This window comes from Oncorhynchus clarkii, chromosome 2, assembly GCF_045791955.1.
Source record: "Oncorhynchus clarkii lewisi isolate Uvic-CL-2024 chromosome 2, UVic_Ocla_1.0, whole genome shotgun sequence".
NCBI classification, from domain to species: domain Eukaryota; kingdom Metazoa; phylum Chordata; class Actinopteri; order Salmoniformes; family Salmonidae; genus Oncorhynchus; species Oncorhynchus clarkii.
In genome coordinates this window covers 53,774,357-53,798,541 of record NC_092148.1, presented here as the reverse complement: position 1 = coordinate 53,798,541, position 24,185 = coordinate 53,774,357, and the positions used below count along the sequence as shown (strand labels likewise).

Sequence of the window (24,185 nt, the reverse complement as noted above, 5' to 3'; positions counted from 1 at the left end):
CCCTGAACAAAGAGGGGGTCAAAAATCAAAAGTAACAGTTAGTCTCTGGGGTGGCAGTGCATCTCCTCCTCATGGACTGCACCAGATTTGTCAGTTCTTGCTGTGAGATGTTACCCCACTCTTTCACCAAAGCACCTGCAAGTACCCGGACAATTCTGGGGGGAATGGCCATAGCCCTCACCCTCCGATCCAACAGATCCCAGACGTGCTCAACGGGATAGAGATCCGGACTCTTCGCTGGCCATGGCAGAACACTGATATTACTGTCTTGCAGGAAATCATGCACAGAACGAGCAGTATGGCTAGTGGCATTGTCATGCTGGAGGGTCATGTCAGGATGAGCCTGCAGGAAGGGTACCACATGAGGGAGGAGGATGTCTTCCCTGTAACACACAGTGTTGAGATTGCTTGCAATGACAACAAGCTCAGTCCAATGATGCTGTGACACACCACCCCAGACCATGACGGACCCTCCACCTCCAAATCGAATCTGCTCCAGAGTACAGGCCTCGCTCATTCCTTTGACGATAAACGCGAATCCAACCATCACCCCTGGTGAGACAAAACAGCGACTCGTCAGCGAATAGCACTTTTTGCCAGTCCTGTCTGGTCCAGCGACGGTGGGTTTGTGCCCATAGGCGACGCTGTTGCCGGTGATGTCTGGTAAGAACCTGCCTTACAACCGGCCTACAAGCCCTCAGTCCAGCCTCTCGCAGCCTATTGCGGACAGTCTGAGCACTGATGAAGGGATTGTGTGTTCCTGGTGTAACTCGGGTTGTTGTTGTTGCCATCCTATACCTGTCCCGCAGGTGTGATGTTCAGATGTACCGTTCCTGTGCCGGTGTTGCTACACGTGGTCTGCCACTGCGAGGACAATCAGCTGTCCGTCCTGTCTCCCTGTAGCGCTGTCTTAGGCGTCTCACAGTACGGACATTGCAATTTATTGCCCTGGCCACATCTGCTATCCTCATGCCTCCTTGCAGCATGCCTAAGGTACGTTCACGCAGATGAGCAGGGACCCTGGGTATCTTTCTTTTGGTGTTTTCCAGATTCAGTAAAAAGACCTCTTTAGTGACCTACATTTTCAGAACTGTGACCTTAATTGCCTACCGTCTGTAAGCTGTTAGTGTCTTAACGACTGTTTCACAGGTGCATGTTCCTTAATTGTTTATGGTTCATTGAACAAGCTTGGGAAAGAGTGTTTAAACCCTTTACAATGAAGATCTGTGAAGTTATTTGGATTTTTACAAATCATCTTTGAAAGACAGGGTCCTGAAAAAGAGATGTTTCTTTTTTTTGCTGAGTTTACATCAACTTGCATGTTCCGCAAGTAGGTGCAACATCAATATACCCAGTTGACAATGACAGAAAGAAATGCTGCCTTTAAAACAAATGTCCATAACAAATGATCCATTGAATGCCACGATTAGATTTGAAAAATAAAGATGGCCGAACTGCAGGGAGAAGAGGGAGTGAAGAGGAGGGGGAGGGAGTCCAGTCAAGTCCAAGCCACTTTCCTTGAGATGGCCTGCTTGAAGCACTCTGGGTCCACGTCTCCTCCAGGACGCAGAGCTCTCTCCAGGGTCACCAGCACATTCTGGTGACACTCCCTAATGTTGACAGGATACTTGGCCCTCAGCAGCTCATAGGCAGCGATCAGATGCATATTCTGTTTCACCATGAGGTACTGGATGATACAGGTCGGTGCCAGGGAGTGCCCGTCACGACAGTGGACCAGCACACGTTTCCTTTTTTCCTTGGACGCCTCGATGCATTCGTTGATGTCCTCGAAGCAGCGCTGCTTTAGGGTGGGGCTGCCCTCGCCCAGCTCGTCCGGCACATCGCAGATGTCCACCTTGAGGCGGGACCAGCTGTGGCGGGCGCCCTGGGAGCAGGTGCAGGGGATAAGGCAGAGGCTGGGATGGCAGACTGCTCATGTCGATGATACTGTCGATGTTGTTGCGGCACAGCACGCGCCCATTGTACGCAGTGTTCAGGTTGCCCACAAAGATGTAGTCCATCACTTTCGATATGACGGGCACAGATTACTGGAATTGTTCCTGGCCATTCTGTTTGTGCATGTCTGGGGTTTCTGGAGGACCCACCCTGCCCACTGAACCCACGTCTACCCCGGCCGGACCTGTGGCCGCCCTAATGCTGTAGTTACGCAGCTTTTTGGAGCCGGAGCAGGAGGGGGGGTTGGAGTCGGACTCTGAGCTGCTGTTCCAGGGAGGGAAGAATAGGGAGAAGCGGCTGGTGATCTTTGTGAGGCTCTCCACGGAGCTGGAGGCCGTGGTGGAACCAGAGGCACAAAAAAACGAGTCCCTCTCCAGAGAGCCTGTGCTGCCGGCTGCTCCTGCACTGTGGGCCTGCTCCATTTGTAGGAAGATGCAAACGATATTAAACACACACACACAACACACTAATATAGAGTCCTGCATGGGTTTTTTGGAGCTGCACCCACCCGCGCTGTCCATATCAATTCCGAGCCCCACCCGAGTCCCATCACTTCCGAGTCCCATCAGGACATATTTTTCTCTGCAACCCGACCCACCCACATAGAATTGTTCCGAGAACCGAGCTATTACCAACCAAATAATTCGCAACACAATGCAACACAACAAGCTCCTGGGTTTCTAAAATCAATTATTATCTTGATTTAAAACGTTGTTCGACCCACAATATAATTGATCTTAACTGCGAGCCGACCCACTGGCTGAGAGAATGTTTTTTCCACCCAGGTCACTGGAGAGAAACCGTGGGAATCCGACCCAATGCAGGACTCTACATTTAAGTGCGATACGATACCATATGACATGACAATCGTCAGTTTTCAAGGATATTCATTTTGGGAGGTCAGCAATACATTAAAATACTAGATTAACAAAAACAATAGAATGCAGTTAGCATACGTACAGTTACAGCCCTGCTACTCTATAGCCAATCGGGCGTCCGGCATCGCCATCAGCCATTGAGGAAATGCTTCCTTTGAAATCAATGAAAGCTGCTATACTGTCCGTGTTGTGCTCGGTTTTGTCACATCCAATGGTGGCGTCCAAGCTCAAAAATTGCAGAGGTTACATTTTGGATGACTGACACACACATTCATTATATCTTGTGAATTTAAATAATGAGAAATAAAGTTGTTTTTTGGTTGCATATGGACTCGCCTATACCACTGGTTATTGTACTAAGATACAGTATATGAAGTCAATAAGCTAGTAGCTAGCATAAACTCTTGCTAGCTAAATTGACTATGTTCACACTGTAAACAAAAGCAACTTCCGTAATTAGAGGATCATTTAGTACAACCGCTAGCAACAATTACATGCTAAAGTACATGTTAAAAACTGTACCAAAGCAATAATCGATGAATACGGTACATTACAGTAGGGAAAAATAGAATAAAGACGCTCTTCGCCTCTGATCCTCTCAGCTCTCAAAACAGTGTAGCACGTAGAACGTCACATTGACACAACTCTGATGGCAAAGCAACACCACGCGCATAGTGGACCTAAAGTGTTACAATGTAAGTACTACAGCCACCCACATAGCTAACGGCAGTCACTGAGGAGAAAATCCACCAGCATGTGTAGGCCTAACAGACAGACCTGGGCTTTGAGGTTGTTCTTCCACTCCTGGGTCTCCAGAGCTTTGAAGCAGCCATTGCTGTCTGAGGAGATAGAAAGGCAGAGGGGGCGGTGGGCCCTTGGGGGCAACTTGGTGGCAAGGGCCATGGGGAGAGGCCAAGGCTCACGGTGCTCAGTCCTACTCATCATCAAATTTGGACAGGAGCCTGAATTACACACACAGGGAAGACATCCAGGTTTTCTGTAACTTTGCACAGTTTCTTAAAAACTACGAGAAAGGCCTCAACAGCATAGTGGATCTCACATGCAAAAAGACTACTCTGATGATTTTATCTATAGCTTAACCACTGCGTGAACATTGCCATTTCTGTTCTACTAGAAATGTTGCTTGCTAAGGGACTAAACATTAACACAGACATCCCTGATTTACAAAGGACAAGGGATGTGTCAAATGTTATTAGTTATGAACCCCATGAACCCTGGGGATGTGCTGTTGCCTAATAAATCAGACTGATACTGTACTAATAATTGTTATACAGTCTGAAACAACCCTTCCAAAAAATGATAGCAGTTTTGAAACTGCAGCAAAAGTGCAGTAACTGAAGTCGACTGGTATTTTGGACACAGTAATTGCAGAATAACTACACTTAAGGACTTACATCTGGTGTATTAGAAGCGATTATTGGTACCATGGTTGTCTTCAAATGATTTATTACACACAGATTGACCATGAAGATTTCCACCTTTCCAGGCACTATAATGGGGGACCCTGTTTTCTGCTAACAAGGCCTGCAGTACCGCGGTCGGCTTTGAATTTCTGTGGCTTCAATAAGAGGGGGCAGGCGTTCTCCCCTGATACGCACGCGTCTTGTGTACGCGCCGCCTTAGGTCATGAGCAAACATCTTGATTGCCACACACAGAGACCCACGTTTTGAAGTCAGTTTAATAAAACTTTTGGTGGATATTTTGTCTCAAATTTCGACGAGCTGAAGGACCCAACCCACTGACAATCGGCTGAGTCATTTCTATGTAAATGTGCGTGGCTATGCTGTACACAATGGAAAGCGTCACCACATTAGGGACTATATGCTGTAGCTAATACATAGTTCTAAAACAGATTGTTATCAAACTAAAGGCTAAAACCCAACATTTATGATGCAGTGCTCAAACATGATTCAACATTGAAATATTACCAGGATAAGAAAGGGTAAAAAGGTCAAATGTTTTCTTACCAGTGGCATATTCTGAGCAAGTGATGGACTGTGTAAGCAAACTATGTTGAAGTCTGAATGTGCTGTGAAGATGCTTAGCAACCATTCCTGTGAATGAAGGAACATTGATCTTTGCAGTTCCATCTGTGTTCTTTACAATTCATTCATTCGCAATGACTAGCTAAACAATCTAATGTGTGTACATTACTACAAGTGCAACCCTTGATCATGATGACTCTCAGTTCTATTAAATTGCACATAAGAGTCATTGGACAAAGACGTCTTCTGTACGGGGGAGTATTGTTAAGAGCCCCGACGCTAGGTCTGAACATTAACACGCATTGCTTGCGGTATGGTTTTGGAAGCATAAGGACCTTTTCTTTCATATCAGCGAGAAATCATTTTCAAAAAGCAAAAGGTTACATAGATACACACCTTTATAAGGTTAGTGTTCCCACACGGCCACATCTCCATGCTACAGCGCTTGTTTACGGAAGTCAAGACAGACGAAAGAGATAGGCCGCTTTCTAGCATGTTCTGAACACCTAACTGGGAAGGAAGTGCTGTTCATCAAATGGGTCTGTGCAAAACTGCTACAGTAACTGTATCTTTTTAATTTTAAAGATTTTTCTCGCTGACATGAAAGATATATATATGCATATGCAATGATTATTGACGTTTCTAAGTGTTAAAACCGCATAGGAATTGTAGTTTACAGGTAGCCAATTGTGGGTGAATGTAATGGCTGAAAATCCTACAAATGGAGGAGGGTTTTTGAGACCTAGTGCAATCCATGAAGAATACCTACCTGTCTTTCCATTCTGTTTGGAAAATACTTTTCTGTCAAACAACTTAGGTGACATTAGGCCTTTGTTCCATTTTTCCACGGTTTCCATTTTCTGCCTCCTGGTGAGAGAGACAGACAGATTAACTAAAGAGGGTGCTGAGGATCAACATTGGTCTCAACATTTTCCAAAGCTATCCAATATCAGTGTTGATAATGGCAGCTGAAACCCTGTGTCTATCAATCAACATTGTCTAGGTAGCTAGCTAAATATATTCATTGTCATTGTAGAGAATTTACCTCCCCGCATAAAGATAAAATGAAAGATGAGCAGCAGCAGCATCAGTTGCCTGGATACCCGATGTTGAATTCTACATCTGGCAGAAATTAGCATTTGAATCAGGAAACGTTTCCTCTCACGACCTCTACAAGCCAAAGTGTTGAATACAATTATATTTGAATGTTCTTTACTGGTTGTCCACGCAGTTGGTCCTTTTTGCCGGTAGAAATGTGAGACATTATATCCACAGGAATTAGTGCGTTCAGATTTCAATCACCTGAAGCTTGCATAAAACATGTAAACACGTTCACGAGCTCAGAGTTTTTATTTTTATCTTGTGAATGCTGAAAATCTGAACACGTAGCACTACCAGTGCTTTGAAAAGTAATTCTACATTCCTGTGGATATAATGTCTCACATTCCTACCGCCAAAAGGACCAAACACATGGACAACCAGTCAAGCTCATTAAAATATAATTTTATTCAACATTCTGGTTTGTAGAGCTCGTGAGAGGAAACTTAAAAAAAAAAGAAAAAAAGCTCAATATTGGCTGAATTAGACGTGTCCAAATGTAATAAATGATTATTTGATAAAATAATCAAACATAAAACATTAAACAGCCTAAAGTAATCCAGCTTAACCAGTTGGTTTGGTATAAATCTGCTGGGCTGGGGAAATTAGGCAAACTCAATTTCATAGACGGGGCTATGGATGCAAGGGACTGGCAGCCCATGAGAATGACAATGACATTTGAACATCTTGGCCATGTTCTGTTATAATCTTCACCCGGCACAGCCAGAAGAGGACTGGCCATCCCACATATGCTCTCTCTAATTCTCTCTTTCTTTCTCTCTCTTGGAGGACCTGAGCCCTAGGACCATGCCCCAGGAATACCTGACATGATGACTCCTTGCTGTCCCCAGTCCACCTGATTGTGCTGCTGCTCCAGTTTCAACTGTTCTGCCTTATTATTATTCGACCATGCTGGTCATTTATGAACATTTGAACATCTTGACCATGTTCTTTTATAATCTCCACCCGGCACAGCCAGAAGAGGACTGGCCACCCCACATAGACTGGTTCCTCTCTAGGTTTCTTCCTAGGTTTTGGCCTTTCTAGGGAGTTTTTCCTAGCCACCGTGCTTCTACACCTGCATTGCTTGCTGTTTGGGGTTTAAGGCTGGGTTTCTGTACAGCACTTTGAGATATCAGCTGATGTATGAAGGGCTATATAAATACATTTGATTTGATTTGATTTTGATTTGATGATATTTGTTTTAAACATATTTTGAAGCTATGTGTGTGTTTTTAAAGACCTCAGATAACAAAAACATGGTATAAAACAACCTTATATTTTGTGTTAGGATAGAGTAGGCTCATAGTATGTTTATATTATTCAAGAATCAGATGAGCATATCATTACATTAAATGGCCATTGAACAGCATATTATCACAAATCTGCTCCTTTAATCAGTTGCATGCCTAATTCGCATTCAAAAAAGTTTAAACACTCACTGTGTGTAGTGGTAGCCTATGAATTAGTTGGATTCGCTCTCGTCGTCTCTGAAATGACAACAGATCCTTCTTATCATGCACTGGTTGAAATCTGCAAGAAGCAAACCCTCACTAAGAGCAATCACTCACTTAGGAGGCAATGATTTCAAGGCATGCTTTAATTGGACAGCTTAGCCGCACTCCAGGTATCCTGGAAACGCTAGTCCTACGATGTCACCCTGCTGTATACCGAGGAGCTGAGCACACAGCCCGTAGAAACATAATAGATATAATAGCCTATGGAGGACAGAGGGAACTCAAGCGATAGGGTGTGGGATAGGGAGAGAGTACAGGCCAGATGTTGTAATTACGTCCTTGAAACCAGTGGAGGCTGCTAAGGGGAGGACGGCTCATAATAATGGCTGGAACGGAGTGAATGGAATGGAAACCATGTGTTTGATGTATTTCATACCAATAGGTCAACTCAAAAGGTATTTATAGTATTGACGACAGAAGAGTCCGTGAGCATTGTGTCATACTGCACATTTACTGACAAAGATCATGACTGAGGTGTCGTTGTGAAACGTCCAGGGCATTTGCGGTGTCGGTGTGAACGAAGTGTTGGTGCAGTGTTGGACGCTTATGATTGCATGGAGACAGACACACAACATCCACAGGATGGGTGGGCATATTTGACATTTCAAAGAGCCTCCTTAATCTCCTCGGCTCTTCATTTTCAGGTGCATGATGTGCGTCGATAAGAACATCGCCAGACGAACAGGGAAGGCCCCACCTGCCTGTTGTCAAGACACCTGCCCCCCAAAGGCCTTTCTCTCTCCACCCTGCCTATTATTCAACGCCAGTTACGAAAACATTGACAACAAACAGACTTCAAAGACTTTGAGCGTGCAGCGTGGCTTGGGCAGCTAACACCAACATTATGAATTAGATGGAGCCCCATTGACAGATAATCTGCTTGTTTTCTGTCCATTGGCCTCATGTCAAATGGCTCTTGGTGTCATGCGATGTATCTGATACTTTACCAGGGAGTATGCCATCCATGGTTTATTGATTAGGCCCGTAGTCACGATCAGAAAACAGAGGTTTCATGGTTCTTTGATGTAACTGTGCCCAGGCTTGGGAGGCTTACCACAGGCCAGGTCACCCAGCGGGAGGCCATGTGTCAAAGGACCGTGAACATGGATGGGCCAGAGCGGATCAGAAAAAGGATCAGAGCTGACTGAATAGACAGCAAAACCTTTGGTTTTGGCTCTGATGCTGGATCACTTAGATACTCAGGTTCTGGGAACACATCTGCAGTTCTGCACTCACACACACTTGTCATCCATTCATCTCTTTCCAGAAAGTAGCAACAATTCACCAGAATCATTCAGAGGATTCAGAAAAAAAATCTATTTGATTTCCAACGAAACATTTGAAATGGAAACGGGAGAAACTCCATTTGATTTCCAATAAAAAAAAAACGTTTGGAAATTGAGGACATTTTCTTTAAATCCTTATTGAGTTATATTTCCTCTTAAAGTCATAGCTTCTTCTTTGTCTTCGACTGTCCGACCGACTCTGTGAAACCTAGCATGACTACAATCAGGGTCAAATAAAGTACCGTCATTCAAAGTCAAAAACCTTTCTGAGTTACACCCAAGCTTTCATATTTGTTGCAATATTGCAAAATGTGTTGCAATATTATTTGCATTGAGGATATGTCTGACAACATGCCCTCAAATGATAAAATAAATGTATTCACTTCTGTCATACCATTTAATGTGTTTACACCAGACCACCGGTGAGAGCTGTAAGCAATATCCCAGTGATGACACTGAGACAAAGCCGGTAGAAACATTATAAACCATCTCTGGCTGAGACTCCAAGCCCTTGATCTGTTGTTTTCATCCCTGCTAATGAGGTATCATAAGGTCCTATAGGCTGACACTGCTGTGGCTCCCTGATTTCCCACTGCCCCAACCCTGTGTCACTTGGGAGAGAGGAGGCTGCTGAACTCAGGTTAATTGAGCCACGGTAAGGCACATGATATTATCACCTGAAATTCAATCAGACACAGTCAATTAGACGGTTGTGGAAATGAGAAGGCATACATGGATTTATTGCATATTTCCATCAATTAAGAGTATACATACAACATGTAAAGTATTTGTCTGTTGTTTCATGAGCTGAAATAAAAGATCCCAGAAATGTTCCATATGCACAAAAAGCTTATTTCTCTCAAATTTTGTGCACACATGTGTTTACATCCCTGTTGGTGATAATTTCTCCTTTGCCAAGATAATCCATCTACCTGACAAGTGTGGCATATCAAGAAGCTGATTAAACAGCTGCACCTTGTGCTGGGGACAAGAAAAGGCCATTCTAGAATGTGCAGTTTTGTCACACAACACAATGCCACAACATTTGAGGGAGCGTGCAATTGGCATGCTGACTGCAGGAATGTCCACCAGAATTTTATGTAAATTTCTCTACCATAAGTCGCCTCCAACGTTGTTTTCAAAGATTTGGCGGTACATTCAACTGGCCTCACAACCGCAGACCACGTGTAACGCGCCAGCCCAGGACCTCCATACATTCGGCTTCTTTACCTGCGGGATCATCGGAGACCAGCCACCAGGACAGCTGATGAATAATAAAGCCCTTTTGTTGGGAAAAACAAATCTGATTGGCTGGGCCTGACTTCCCAGTGTGTGTGCCTCGCTCCCAAGTGGGCGGGCCTACAGTATGCTCTCCCAGGCCATGGAGTCTTTTTGTATGCTAGTCATACTGTCTGTGCAGCATTTAGGTTTGACTGTAATGCTATATTCAACTTGAGTATAAAACCAATAAACAATGGGCTACATAGAAAATAGATTATGTTCCTATTCTTAACTGGACCTATCACGTATCTATTTCATAACATGTCTATAAAAATTGCAACTATTTAAATCCGGATGTCCAGCATGCATATTGGAATATTTTATCAGCGTTTAAAAGTGCTCGAGCCTCCAAGCTGCTATTAGCTAAGTGAAGTAGAGGACGGAAGTTGGATATTTCTAGCCTCTTCCCACAGTCACTGGAGTGCCATGAGTCTGGCAAGCAAGTCTAAGTTTTCTCAAAAGTTCTTATTAATGAAGGGGATCCTGACTGAGTGTTTGAGTTCGAGAATGGAGTCCACCTGTTCACTGGAAAACAGGTTGTGCCACTGGGCCACAGGTTTACGGGGGTTGGACAGCATGTCTGCCCAGTGCCTCTGCTGGTTCCCTGTAGCATCACAACCCAGAAAGATCTTCCCAATAGCATCGTTCCTGGTAAACTTGTCATGGTCCCACACGGAAATCACCAGCTGAAGCCTCTGGAGGGAGCAATAGCAGACAACAGTCACTGTAAACTGTACTACAGAGGAGGTCCCATCACCTTTGTGTTTAAAGGGGCAGTCTGCAGTACAAACAATATTGGTTTTGGTTAACAGCTGAGGAATGGGGTTGAAAATATATAACCACTCTCAAATTTATAGACAGAGCTATGGATGCAAGGACTGACCCTCCATTATACCAAAATGATAGTTTAACCATGCTTTGATGCTATCTAGTGTTTGTTTACAATTAAATCGTTTACAAATTGTGGCGTAAAACAAGCTTATACACTGTGTACAAAACGTTACCAACACCTGGTCTTTCCGTGACATATACTGACCAGGTGAATCCAGGTTTAAGCGTGTAAAGAAGTAAAATGCTGCTAGGTTTTTTAAAAACAGTTTCACGTGTGTATCACGAATGGTCCACTACCCAAAGGACATCTAGCCAACTTAACAAAAGTGTGGGAAGCATTGGAGTAAACATGGGACAGCATCCCTATGGAACGCTTTCGACACCTTATAGAGTCCATGCCCCGATTAATTGAGGCTGTTCTGAGGGAAAAAGGGGGTGAAACTCAATACTCATATTCTGTTTACTAAGTGTATTTTGGGTTCTGATGGGGTACAACAGTTGAACTCAGCTCGAGGCATTTTCAAGTTATATTCTTTAAAAATGTATTTGTTTATATCGCATTGTAAAGGGGTTGCTGCTAACTTGACAGTAATTTACAGGCAGCTCAGTGGCAAGTAAAATTCTATATTTCATATTACAGTACACCTACTCTACTATAAATAAATAATCAAACCAAGTACTGTGATAGACATACGGTACAATACTGCAAAGTTGACTGTACTTTACTGTAGAAAAAAGTACATGTTACCATAATCTGAAGGAATGAATGGATGAATGAAATTCATTGAAGGGAGGGGTTTGTATTTCACAGTATTTTACTGTAATTGTAAGGGATTGGTACAAGCAGGTTGGCTGCTAGGTAAAGTGTTAAACATTACAGCATATTAATGCATTTTTGTGTTTTATATCACTTGTACTTCCTTAAAGGTCCAGGCCTTAAAGGTCCAGTGCAGTCAAACACGTTTTCTGTGTTTTGTATATATTTCCTAACTAGGTTGGAATAATACTGTGAAATCGTGAAAATTATGATGATGCCCTTTTAGTGTAAAAGCTGTTTGAAAAGACCACCTGAAAATGTCCGCTTGTTTTGGTGGGAGGGAGTTTTGTCTTGCATAGTGACATCACCAGGTGGTAAATTAGTTAATAGACCAATAAGAAACAAAGTTCCAAACCCCTCCCCACTCAAACCCCAATAACAGCTGGTTTTCAGTTTTCCACTCCCCACTCCCAGACAGTTCTCGCAAAATTCTTGCTTGAGAAATTGCTATTTGCTAAGAAGCTGTTGTTGTGTCTTTTTTTACCATTTTAATTGTTAACAATCACAGTAAGGTACACAATTCTTACCCAGAAATGATTTGATATTGACATAAAAACAGATGGATTGGACCTTTATAGGCTTCCAAAATGGCAGTTACTACAAAACGGACCAAAAGGAAATGGCAAAATGCTCAAACACTTAAAGAGCAACTGAAGGCAATAACGGCCTATGTGGCATCGATATTAGTCCGAAACATTTATTCTACTGTCACAATAGACCACAAAGTGTAAATAGGATCATTTTGGTCATAAAGTCAGCATCGTCTAAAATACAGATTTTTTAGATAATTAGAAAAAAAGTGTATGTCACGGAATGAGGGGTACCTGTCAAACCACGATGTGTTACGACAGGAAAAACTAAATGTCACCTTACGTTATTCAGTGGTGTTTTCCTTGGGTTTAATTTATTTCAATCATGCCCACAGCTGGCAGCACCTAAGTAATCGTCAATTCGGAGCGCAGCTGCACCAGTCCCGAACATGAATGCCCATGGTCAATTTGGTTTGACATTCAATATCCCTATGGGTAAGTTAGGGACCACAGGAGGCTGTTGATGGGAGGACTGCTCATAATAATGGCTGGAATGTAGTGAAGGGAATGGTATCAAACACATGGAAACCATGTGTTTGATGAATTCGATACCATTCCATTGACTCCATTCCAGCCATTACTATGAGCCCGTCCTCCCCATTTAAGGTACCACCAACCTCCTGTGTTAGGGACGATCAGTCAACTATCCCCACAGATAGGAAATCCAAAGTCAAACCAATTTTTCCACAGGTCGCACACCAGCCGGCTAAAGAAGTTGGCTAGTTTGCTAGCTAGTCTAGGCTACTTCCAAACACAAGACCTGGTTAAACTGTTTCAAGTTATCTGGAAATGTGAGTTACTGTAACTGTGCACTGTTTTGCAGAGTGAAAGAACAGACGCTTCTCACGAGATATGCACATCAGAGATACACATATCAAAGCACTCCTCCATGACACACATCTCGTTCCGAGGCTCAAACAGGAAGTTCAGCCCCCTTTTAAGGTTCAAGACGTGCTGAAACTCCAATCTGACCCCTATACATTTTAAATTGATGGGGCACCATAACCACATATGAGTTTAATTGGTACAGCATTCTCATGGGTGCAAGAGGTTAGCCTCTTACAAGGCACAACTCAAAATAGAATAATGAGACAGAAACAGCAATACCATGCACCCACTAGTGGTCAAAAGGTTTTTGACCCTCCAAAGGTCCAGTACAGTACTGTATTCTATGGGGTGGAATGGAATTCCATTCTAAATACAGCAATTATGTCCCAGCCTATAACATTTTCCCACAATGCACCATCATTTACAGTATGCTTCGGTAAAACGTTTCTGAGTATTTAACTGTTGATAATACCGTAAATTACCGTATAAATGAGAGCCAAAAATGCCTCATCTTAGCCATATTCTGAGATACGATCATACTTACTTGAATTTGTTCAAATGACACCACAAATGTAAAAGATTCGTTGAAGTAGGGATTTTGTGTGCACTTTTTAACAGATGTCTTCTTTCTCTTCCACTTCTTCTTGTCCAGAGCTAGCTGTACTTTTACATAGGGATCTACAGTGTACACGAATGACAGTAGAATGTAGTTTGAGCATCCAGTATTATTTGTAATAATCGAAACTGGCCACAATAATCCTGTAGTATTATTTGTAATATTCATAATTTTAGCCTGGAATCCAGACCTGTTTTGTAACAATCCACTCCTTGTTACTCCTTGTTATATGTTTGGCATGTGACGATTAGTACAAGGAGTGGAATTTCAGTACAAAACCGGTCTGGATTCCAGGCTAATCATAACTCTTCACAAAAACAACCATTCAGTCTTCCTCTCAGAGAGCCAGGGCTTGGACCTACCTGATGAGCCCCCTAAATCCATACTCTTTAGGTTCTTGGCTTCCAGGATGACAACAGTCAGTTTGCTGGTGGTCGGGACGTAACGCAATGAGAAGCAGATCTCCCCCAGAATGATATCCTGTAATCACAAAAGGTAACCGACATGAACAACCAGGTGGAAATACAGTATGTAAGCCAATATTATCTCAAGGAAAATTAGGTAGAGGTAGACTACAATTACACATCTTGCTTCCTGTTCTTGTATCAGCATTATGACCGGTCCAAAAATCAAGTCACATCCTAACCTCAGACTTGGAGGGTTCACTAAGGTTTTTCCACTCCTCGATCACATGATTCCAGTCGATTGTTCCGAGCTGCAGCCTCAGCTCCCCGATGATGTCATGTTTGGAGAACCTATCGAAGTCGAACACCTTCATGACTAGGGTGGACTCATTGAGCTCAGCTTTGTCAATCTGGACACAAGACAGATGAGATTGAAGAGTGGGGCAGAGACACAGACTCACTAACATTGTGTATGAAAGAATAGCCTGGCTAAAAAGCTCTTAAACATATAAAACATACAATAGGAATATCAATCTAATACCTCAAATGTGAAGTGTTCATTGAAAATGGGGTTAAGGGTTTTCCTGTAGACCTTAGTCTCGAATGTCTTTGACTTGTTGGGGGTGATGTAGACTTTAACATAGGGGTCAGAGGTGCCTCCCAGGTCCATAGCTGGCAGTGCTGCAGCCTGTTTAATCATCACTGTCAGCTGCAGGGGATGAGTGATGGCAGGAGAGTCAAAGACAGTAGGGGAAGATAGAGGGCCACACACACATGCAAGATCACTGTAATTCCAATTGCTGTATGGTATAAACATAAAGACACACTGAAGTCTACCTTTCCAACAAGCCAGTTCATCAAATTTCTGCCCTGTTAAGGCTGCCCCGGTCAATTGTAAATACTGTTATTGTAAAGTGGAAACCTCTAGGAGCAACAACGGGACAGCCGATTCTCTGCGAGAACGCATTCTCTGCAAGCCAGGCCTAATCTCCCAACATCAGTGACTGACCTCACTAATGCGCTTGTGGCTGAACAGAAGCAAGTTCCCGCAGCAATGTTCCAACATCTAGTGGAAAGCCTTCCCAGAAGAGCAAAGGCTGTTATAGCAGAAAAGTAGGGACTAAGTCCAAATCATTGCCCATGATTTTGGAATGAGATGTTGGCTTGTGGTGGCTAGGGTGTTTTGATAAGTTCTAAAGACTAACTAACCTCTTGTGCCTTGTATTCCAGAGAGTAGAGTAGTCTTCCACGGTTTTTAGCTGAGCCGTAGTTTGCATCATCCGAGTCAGGTTGGACCTACCCATCAAGAACACTGTCATAGCTCGAACCAGGCAATCACATTCATCTGCTACACAATCCCTCAAGCAGTGGCCCATCCTAACATACAGTGCCAGTCAAAAGTTTGGATACACCTACGCATTCAAGGGTTTTTCTTTATTTGTCCTGTTTCCTACATTGTAGAATAAAAGTGAAGACATATGAAACTATGAAATAACACATAGGGAATAATGTAGTAAGCAAAATCATGTAGTAAGACTTGAACAAATCAAAATACATTTTATATTTGACCTTCAAAGTAGCCACCCTTTGCCTTGATGACAGCTTAGCACACTATTGGCATTCTCTCAACCAGCTTCATGAGGAAGTTACCTGGAATGCATTTCAATTAACAGGTGTGCCTTTTTAAAGGGAATTTGTGGAATTTCTTTCCTTCTTAATGCATTTGAGCCAATCAGTTGTGTTGTGACAAGGTAGGGGTGGTATACAGAAGATTGCCCTATTTGGTAAAAGACCAAGTCCATATTATGGAAAGAGCAGCTCAACTAAGCAAAGAGAAACAACAGTCTATCATTACTTTAAGACATGAAAGTCAGTCGCAAAGACCGTCAAGCACTATGATGAAACTGGCTCTCATGAGGACCGCCACAGGAAAGAAAGACTCAGAGTTACCTCTGCTGCAGAGGATAAGTTAATTAGAGTTAACTCCACCTCAGATTGCAGCCCTTACTTCACAGAGTTCAAGTAACATTCACATCTCAACATCAACTGTTCAAAGGAGACTGAGTGAATCAGGCCTTCATGATCGAATTGCTGCAAAGGAACCACTACTAAAGGAAACCAATAAGAAGAAGAGACTTGCTTAGACCAATAAGCACGAACAATGGACATTAGACAGGTTGAAATCTGTCCTTTGGTCTGATAAATCTAAATTTGAGATTTTTGGATAATATCCGCAAGTGTGGTTCCCACCGTGAAGCATGGAGGAGGAGGTGTGATGGTGTAGGGGGTGTTTTGTTGGTGACACTGTCTGTGATTTATTTAGAATTCAAGGCACACTTAACCAGCATGGCTACCACAGCATTCTGCAGTGATACACCATCCTATCTGGTTTGCGCTTAGTGGGACTATCGTTTGTTTTCAACAGGACAATGACCTAAAACACACATCCAGGCTGTGTAAGGGCTATTTGACCAAGAAGGAGAGTGATGGTGTAGCATCAGATGACCTGGTCTCCACAGTCACCCAACCTCAACCCAATTGCTTTAGGATGAGTTGGACCGCAAAGTGAAGGAAAAGCAGCCAAGAAGTGCTCAGCATATGTGGGAACTCCTTCAAGACTGTTGAAAAAGCATTCCTCATGAAGTTGTTTGAGAGAATGCCAAGAGTGTGCAAAGCTGTCATCAAGGCAAAGGGTGGATACTTTGAAGAATCTAAAATATACAGTATTTTGATTTGTTTTATACTTTTTTTGGATACTACATGATTCCATATGTGTTATTTCATAGTTTTGATGTCTTCACTATTATTCTACAATGTAGAAAATAGTGAAAAGAATAAAGAGAAACTCTTGAATGAGTAGAACTTTTGACTGGTGCTGTACATAAGGAGCTAAGGCTACACCTCCACTTCACTTCTCCACAACGGCGACCAATCCAAGCAAGTAGAAATGGATAGAATGGAGCAGACGCTCTGAGTTATCCCACGAAGACCAAGCTAGTACTACTACTACTACCTTTACTTACTAGCGATGTAGTCGTGGTACCAGTCACCCCTTGTAGATTGATCTGATGGTCCGGGTTGTTCTTTCTCTTTTTCTTGCTCTTGCAGCAGTATTTCACAAAGACCCAAATAATACACACCAAAAACAGCAAGACGATGACGGCAAAGATGGCGTAAATGGCCCATCTTGGCACTGCGTGAGATAGAAAAAGACAGCAGTTTGTCTCATTATGACACACTTCTGAAGCATGAGTCAAGAGCACAGCCAGCAAGATTAAGGAGAGATCAACTTGTAACAAGTTGAAATGGAGAGCTTTTTGAAAACATTTGCCTGCATTTATTTGACAGCAGCAGCCCCTAGCTGCCAAGTCCTGGGACTCAGTGTAGTCAAGTAGTCTCACACATCTGAATCATGCAGCAAAGAGCACAGCCAGCAGGAGATATGAATGTATATAACAAGTGAAAATTGAGAGCTAAAAAATGTGCGCTTGAAGTGGAATTTGGAATTAGATATGTCACATAGAAACAGGTGCCCAGGCAGGCAGACTGCTCTACTCGGCTATGTCTGTTGAAAGTGGGACAGATGGGGGGCAGCGTAGGGGTGCCCACTCATGACAGAGTGTGTGTGGAGGGGGAGTGTCAGAAGAAGAGAGGGGGTGGAAAGATAGATGGAGGGAGAGATGTGGTGGGGGAGTAGTGGAAGAGGTGTGGGCAGTTAGGTGGTTACTTACAGTGAATCTTGTGCAGCAGCGGCGTTAGTGGGGCTGGCAGTAGCTTTGTTATTAAGTCGCGGTAGGGGTTATTTTGCTGTTTGCTAATGGGGTTTAAAGAAACATGGTATATGTATAGGGTGAATAGCTGAGACCTAGAATCAAGAGGAAACAGCAAAAACAGGCTATGAGGAAAAGCAATTTGGGTAATTCATAGCTCAGGTTGTTACTGTGTCTGCTGACAGCAACTGCTACTTTAACACAGCTACTGTACTGTTGCTCCACAGCAGCCTCTTCTGGTTACATAAAGCACTAATCATTTTCATAGCTTTGATGTTGAAACTATTTTCAAACTCAAGTTAAGCCCCCACCCATTCTTTCTTAACATCCATTCTTTAAAAACATTGTGCCTCTGCTTGCAAAAACTTGGTTGCCGTGACAGAGAGCGGATACTTAGCCATAACCATTGTTAAACAACTGCAGAGTTGAGTGCTGACAGCTCCACACAGGCAGTAGCCCATCAAAAGAGGGTGTGCTGCACACCCTGATAACATTATGTGAGACAAAATGGCCATAGCACAGGGAATTACTTTTGGCCAGTATTACCTAGTGTTGATTTTTCAGTGTAACATTTCTAGATTTGATTCAGGAGTTAAATTAACTATGTAAGTTTTAAATTAACACTCATTGGTGTTAACCCCCGTGTTGGTGTTAACAACCAGTCTTGAACCAAAACCACACCCATCAGTATCATATATCCCAGAATGCTCTTTTGTAGGTTTATTTTTCTTTCGAATTGTTTGTTTCAATATCTATGTTTTTGCAGGGACATAGATTGATTGATAAACCAATGTGCTACTTAATTTATTGCACCATTACTAAAATGGTTGTTCCAGTTTAGATGCTTTAGGTAGTCTCATATCTTAGTCTTCCTGACCCTGGCAATCATTCTGAATGCAGGTTGCGGGTGAATAAAAATTCTAAATGTTGGATACCCCACACCGGCCAGCATAATGTGACTTGCAGACCTGATGTGGCCTGTAAACCATGAGTTTGAGGTTAAAACTAGGTTAAAATTAGGCCCTCAAAATAAGACCTTATGAAATACATATTATATTGTTTTAAGGAATTACATTTTAATGATAACATATTCACTTAGGATCTCACTTGGTGAAGTCCACCCAACTGAAACTGAATGAATGCAGCAAACATGTCTTCTTCAGTAAGCAATACAGTCATGGGTGGTAACTCTACAATTCATTGAAAAGCACTTTGGGAAATATGCAAATAAGGCTTTAAACTAAGCAGTGTGTTAATTTAACACTGAAAAGTGTGGACCCGTAGAGACACTGGAACAGTGTTAAATGTAAAACTCTGTGTTTATTTAACCCTGGAGAATTTGCCGTGCAGTAAATACAGTTCACATTATTTGAGCGTTAGAACAAAAGTGGAAAGACAAACTACCACAAGAGCTTGTCTCACAAGAGATTGAGTCTTTGTTCCCATGAAGACAACCAACAACCATACAATATCCCAAAAAACACATTATCAATAGATACCTATATTCTGACAGAATCAAGTTTTACAATATAGGAAAAGGAATATGTAAGCACAGAGTTAACACTCACTTTCAGGACCAGTGCAGTTTGTATCCTTATTACCGTAGCCTACTTGTAGACTGTATTACTCTATCCTTCATCCATGCAGTTCTCCAGCAAAAGGGAGTTACAGGATAACAACAAATGAGGGGAAGGAAGTCACTTTGCCCTGAAAGTCTGAAAGTGGCTGGACCAGCCCATAAACGTTCTGTATGAAGTGTTGATCAGTGAGAAGAAGACGTGATCACATGGGGAAGATAAATATTATACCATTATGCATTTTGCATAGTTCATTGCTAAGTAGATAAAGGCCAACTTAATTAGGCTGTAGCCTTTAATATTGTTCCAACTACAGTATCACAGTTTCATTTAGAATATAATTTTTGAGTAACCAAAGTTACAGGTGTGCGTATTACTAGTATTAAACAACACAATAAGCTGTGTATTCTGGTTTAAACACATCTTTCTGTAGTGTTTAAGTACTCAATCTTCAGCCATACAGTGTTTGCACATTACAAACACACATTTAGGTAATCTATTGACAGAGTTGATGCATGTGTCAGTATACCTAATGAGTAACACAACAAAGACGTTTCCAGAATGAACCACCCATGGTTTTGACTATATTACTCAAAAAATCATGTCTGTTAGACAGTCACGTGATAAGCACATTTTGGAGAGGCTTGAGTGGGTTTCTTTTAAATGTGTAAATATTACACTGGTATATTGCTTGACTTAACTTTTGTGCAATATTAACAGATAAGTTTGTTTCCAGAACTTGTTATTCCAATGATGTGTACTGATCCCAATCATCCCTTCCCTCTATTTTGTTACAACTTGTAGATAGGTACGGTAGGAAACCAGTGGAGGCTGATGGGATGAGCTATAGGAGGACGGGCTCATAGTAATGACTGGAATGGAATCGACGGAAGGGTATCAAACACGTCAAACACATCAAAACCTGTGTTCCATTCCGTTCGATTTATTCTACTCCAGCCATTACAATGAGCCGGTCCTCCTGTAGCTCCTCCCACCAGCCTCCACTGTGGGACACTTTGATGTATACCCTAACACATGTAACAGAGGCAGTGACTACAACAACTCATGGACACACAGTGACACCACACAGTGTGCTTGTGTGTGTGTGTGTGTGTGTGTGTGTGTGTGTGTGTGTGTGTGTGTGTGTGTGTGTGCGTACGGGCACGCATGCGGGTGTTTGTGTGTCACACAACATTGGAATGCTTTGCTCCATCTCAGGATTAGAAGAGGAGAGACATTCGATTGACTAAGATATAGTACAATAGTCTGGAAATGTTTTATACACATGGGGTAATAGTATAGTATCAAATAACATCTTGGAGGGAAAGCAAGAGTAAACAGAAGCATTTTCATTTACATATGAATTAGCATAAACGACGGTTCTGTTACACCACTGTGCAAAGTGACAACCGTCCGTCCCTCCATGAGTGAATAGTCACCTCTCCTATCATCTCATTAACTATTTATATTTATCCCATTACGTTCCTGTATTCAAATTACACACATCTGACTACTTTGTATTTATGCTGCAAGTTTTTGAGTCCTCTTGGTTTTATAAATATGCAATTTATAAATATGGTTGCCATGACAAATAAACAACATAATCTCAATTTGTGGAGTTCTGCTAGTCCTACTACTCCTGTACAGCGGGTGGCAGTATTGGATAAATATCTGATATGTTTTTTTTTACGGAAAAACACTGTAGAAAGGGAGGGCAATTTTACGGTACTCGCTTAGGCACTCGCAGGCACTCTTAGGCTACTGGTTTCAAATGGTTCTTTATTCTGCATAATCTGTTCAACATATGTGGAAGTTTGTCATTATAGCCTATTCAAATAGACCATTTTGCAAGACCAAATGCATTCTAAAGTATTCCTGAAAGTCAATTGGCTTTGTACTTTCGTTTTCATGGTGAAGAAACTTTAGAGTTTGGAGATTGTTTGCGTTATTATTTTTCAAACTATTATCTTTCAAACTGCTTTATCAAGCAAGATGGATTCAATGGTGCGCAACCCGGATGTCAAGCAGGTGAGACATGTCAGATATCCTGCGGCAAAACTGTATTTTCATAATCGTCAACAGAAAAACGACTTGTATACGTCTATGTTTGAGCACTGCTGTTGAATGTTTATGTCTGTCTCTAGCGAGACGCAGCTCAGGCTGTGGTTGTTGCAGTGTCATCAGACGCAATTTTTGACCCAGAATTTGAGCAAGTCCATGGAGCAACAGAACCTTTGAGAAAGGGAGATGCTTTTTCTTTCATGAAGGTGAATATTCATTGTTTTAAGCACCCATAATGTATGCACAGGTAGCAGTATTACGAAGTGTCGTTTAAAAGTGTTATGCACATAGAACTGGAATTACAGTCTTACAGAAATATAGTTGGCCTTACTATATTTTTATGGTTTTGCATGCTTTCATCCTCAGTATTATGAAGTGTCATTTAAAAGTGTTATGCACATAGAAATGGAATTACAGTCTTTACAGAAATATAGTTGGCCTTACTATATTTTTGTGGTTTTGCATGCTTTCATCCTCATCAGGCCATCCAGGTAGTGAATGAAAGACTGCTGACCTTGAACTCTGAAGAGACATTGCTGTTCGATGTGATTCTGCTGTCCAATGACAGCGAAGAAAAACACTCACGGATCATTGCCAGTGCAAAACATTATGGTACGGCATACACTCCGAATTAGGCCTACAATAGGGGTATGTACTGTGTGTAAGATTAATCACTATTTTGTATTTCTTGTACTCCCCAAAAGGTATTGATATTGGCAGATTTTGCTTCTGCAACAAGGAGGATTCCATTGAGAGCCTGCAATCAAACAACGTGAAACTGTTCCTGTCAACGGATACTAATGATGTGTGCAAGGCCTTACAAAAAGGTATGGTGTTTCGAAGTCTTACATTAACTCAGAAACGAACCTTCATTTGGTGAGCATTTGTTATCGTAAAGGTTTTAATTAAATACCGCCCTCACTCACTCACTCTCACACACACACAATCTTTCCCTCAAACCAACTGTTAAATTCCCCTGTTTCTTTGGACATTGCGTCAGGTGTTCCAGCAGCCCTACTGTACCGTCAGACAGACCCACATCATCAGACAGAGGATCAGCTCAAAGTGGTGTTCTCGGGAGACGTGATTGGATCCTCAGAGGAGATGCTACATGGCTTAAGAGAACAGGGCTTCACCGAGACCCAGCTGCAGGCCTTCAAAACTGCAAAGGTACAGTAGTTGTCCTATAACAACATACCTGTCCTATCCTTCTAGAAGACATGACTATGTAGAACCAAAACGGGTTCAATGGCTTACTTCATATGGCCTTCAAAAAGGTTCTATTTAGAACTGCGAAGCACTTTTATTTTTAGCAGTGTACATAATACTGTATGGGTTTCCATTGATAATGCACTTACTATATGTGAGTTGGATTAATTACTCGCTTTCACTAAATTAAAGTATTGCTGTTTGTACTCAAGGGTTCCGTGAAAGAGTTTGCCGTATTGATGGGAGAGATGAGGAGGAGGTTTGGGTTGGAGGGCAGCCCCCTCTGCACCGGCCTGATGACAGTATGGAGCTCCAGGGATGTGTGTGCCAGCGCCCTGAAGACTCTACGAGGCTGGGGACTGCTTGTGGATGAGGCCTTTTGCCTGGCCGGAGCCCCTCGTAGCCCCATCCTTAACTTGGTACGGCCGCACATCGTCTGCCTCGATGGCCTGTATCACATGGAGGGGTTCACTGCAATGTCATGATGGATGGCAGACCGATGGGAAGAAGATGTATGTTTGGGTATTTTTCTGTTACATTTTTGGTTCAAGCTTTCTTGTACGCTTTTTGTCTCGAGTTTTATTTTACCTCACCAGCATTTGTATCATTCATACAACAGCTGCCACCTTCAGTATGTCAATGAACCAACTGCTTGAACAGATTGTTGTGTAAATAAATATTTAAATATTCCTTTAATCTTGATTATTTAATTTTTACAAACTACAAAAATTGAATAAACTCCAAGAGCAGCACATAATGCATTCTGACAATTTTCCTCAGGTGGTGCGGTGCATATAGCCTTCGTAAATAAGAATGACCATAACTCCAATATTTGAGCCTGTGAATTAGCCTCAGGTAAGTCGTGATGCGTGACAGGAATGACAGGTAAATAGCAACAAGTAACCAATGATGTGCATGAACACCTCTCAGGAGAGACTGTGTCCAGTGTATGGATCCTTTACAGTCGAACACCACAGAAGTGGTAGAGAAGCCATCAGAACTTGCATAAACAACAAACAAATAAATAAATTAAAAATAAAGATTTGAAATCTCTGTGTATTAGCAGCTTGATGTCTGAGTCACTCATATACAGTAGATGTGTTTTTAACACTTGCTGCTCCCGAGTGGCGCAGCTGTTGTAGGGCACTGCATCTTAGTGCAAGAGGTGTCACTACAGTCCCTGGTTCGAATCCAGGCTGTATCACATCCGGCCGTGATTGGGAGCCCCATAGGGCGGCACACAATTGGCCCTTGTTATGCCGGTGTAGGCTGTCATTGTAAATAAGAATTTGTTCTTAACTGACTTGTGTAGTTAAATAAAGGTTCAAAATAAAATACTAGTTAATTCATAAAACATCAGTGGAGTGTACTATTAAACTGCATTAGTCATGTGTGGTTAGCAACTGGACAGTGCCAATATTATGCAGGAATTATATATGAATTATGTAGTGACAAAGAT

At 42.2% G+C, this 24,185-nt stretch overlaps 2 protein-coding genes across 4 annotated transcripts; one reads left to right on the top strand and one right to left on the bottom strand.

Moving 5' to 3' along the window:
* Positions 1 to 9,447: 9,447 nt before the first annotated feature.
* LOC139381531 (synaptotagmin VIII) lies at positions 9,448 to 19,532 on the bottom strand. Of its 2 annotated transcripts, XM_071125154.1 has the most exons (8): positions 19,448 to 19,529; positions 17,133 to 17,302; positions 15,319 to 15,405; positions 14,651 to 14,818; positions 14,352 to 14,519; positions 14,068 to 14,185; positions 13,634 to 13,767; positions 9,448 to 10,718 (listed from the first exon to the last, which is right to left on the bottom strand). In XM_071125154.1, coding segments are annotated over exons 1-8 (1,086 nt in total). In that variant the 5' UTR covers positions 19,449 to 19,529; the 3' UTR covers positions 9,448 to 10,478. The 2 variants fall into 2 exon arrangements, with proteins under 2 accessions (XP_070981255.1, XP_070981263.1); XM_071125162.1 differs by lacking the exon at positions 15,319 to 15,405 and having other exon boundaries at positions 19,448 to 19,532.
* Positions 19,533 to 21,147: 1,615 nt separating this feature from the next.
* On the top strand, positions 21,148 to 23,783 carry LOC139381518 (cytosolic 5'-nucleotidase 1A). 2 transcript variants are annotated; one of them, XM_071125142.1, is made up of 7 exons: positions 21,168 to 21,484; positions 21,601 to 21,723; positions 22,000 to 22,129; positions 22,222 to 22,344; positions 22,518 to 22,687; positions 22,939 to 23,238; positions 23,507 to 23,783. In XM_071125142.1, the coding sequence occupies exons 1-6, from the start codon at positions 21,449 to 21,451 to the stop codon at positions 23,209 to 23,211; spliced, it is 855 nt and encodes a 284-aa protein (XP_070981243.1). In that variant the 5' UTR covers positions 21,168 to 21,448; the 3' UTR covers positions 23,212 to 23,238; positions 23,507 to 23,783. The 2 variants fall into 2 exon arrangements, with proteins under 2 accessions (XP_070981236.1, XP_070981243.1); XM_071125135.1 differs by lacking the exon at positions 23,507 to 23,783 and having other exon boundaries at positions 21,148 to 21,484; positions 22,939 to 23,416.
* The last annotated feature ends 402 nt before the right edge of the window (positions 23,784 to 24,185 follow it).

Bases quoted from the DNA above. Each gene is read 5' to 3' on its own strand.
- LOC139381531 (XM_071125154.1), bottom strand. The intron at 14,819-15,318 runs GTTAGTTAGTCT...CATCCCCTGCAG, and splicing joins TGGAATACAAGGCACAAGAG to CTGACAGTGATGATTAAACA. The intron at 14,520-14,650 runs GTATTAGATTGA...TCTTGTGTCCAG, and splicing joins ATGAACACTTCACATTTGAG to ATTGACAAAGCTGAGCTCAA.
- LOC139381518 (XM_071125142.1), top strand. From the start codon at position 21,449: ATGGATTCAATGGTGCGCAACCCGGATGTCAAGCAG. The intron at 22,130-22,221 runs GTACGGCATACA...ACTCCCCAAAAG, and splicing joins TGCCAGTGCAAAACATTATG to GTATTGATATTGGCAGATTT. The intron at 22,345-22,517 runs GTATGGTGTTTC...ACATTGCGTCAG, and splicing joins GTGCAAGGCCTTACAAAAAG to GTGTTCCAGCAGCCCTACTG.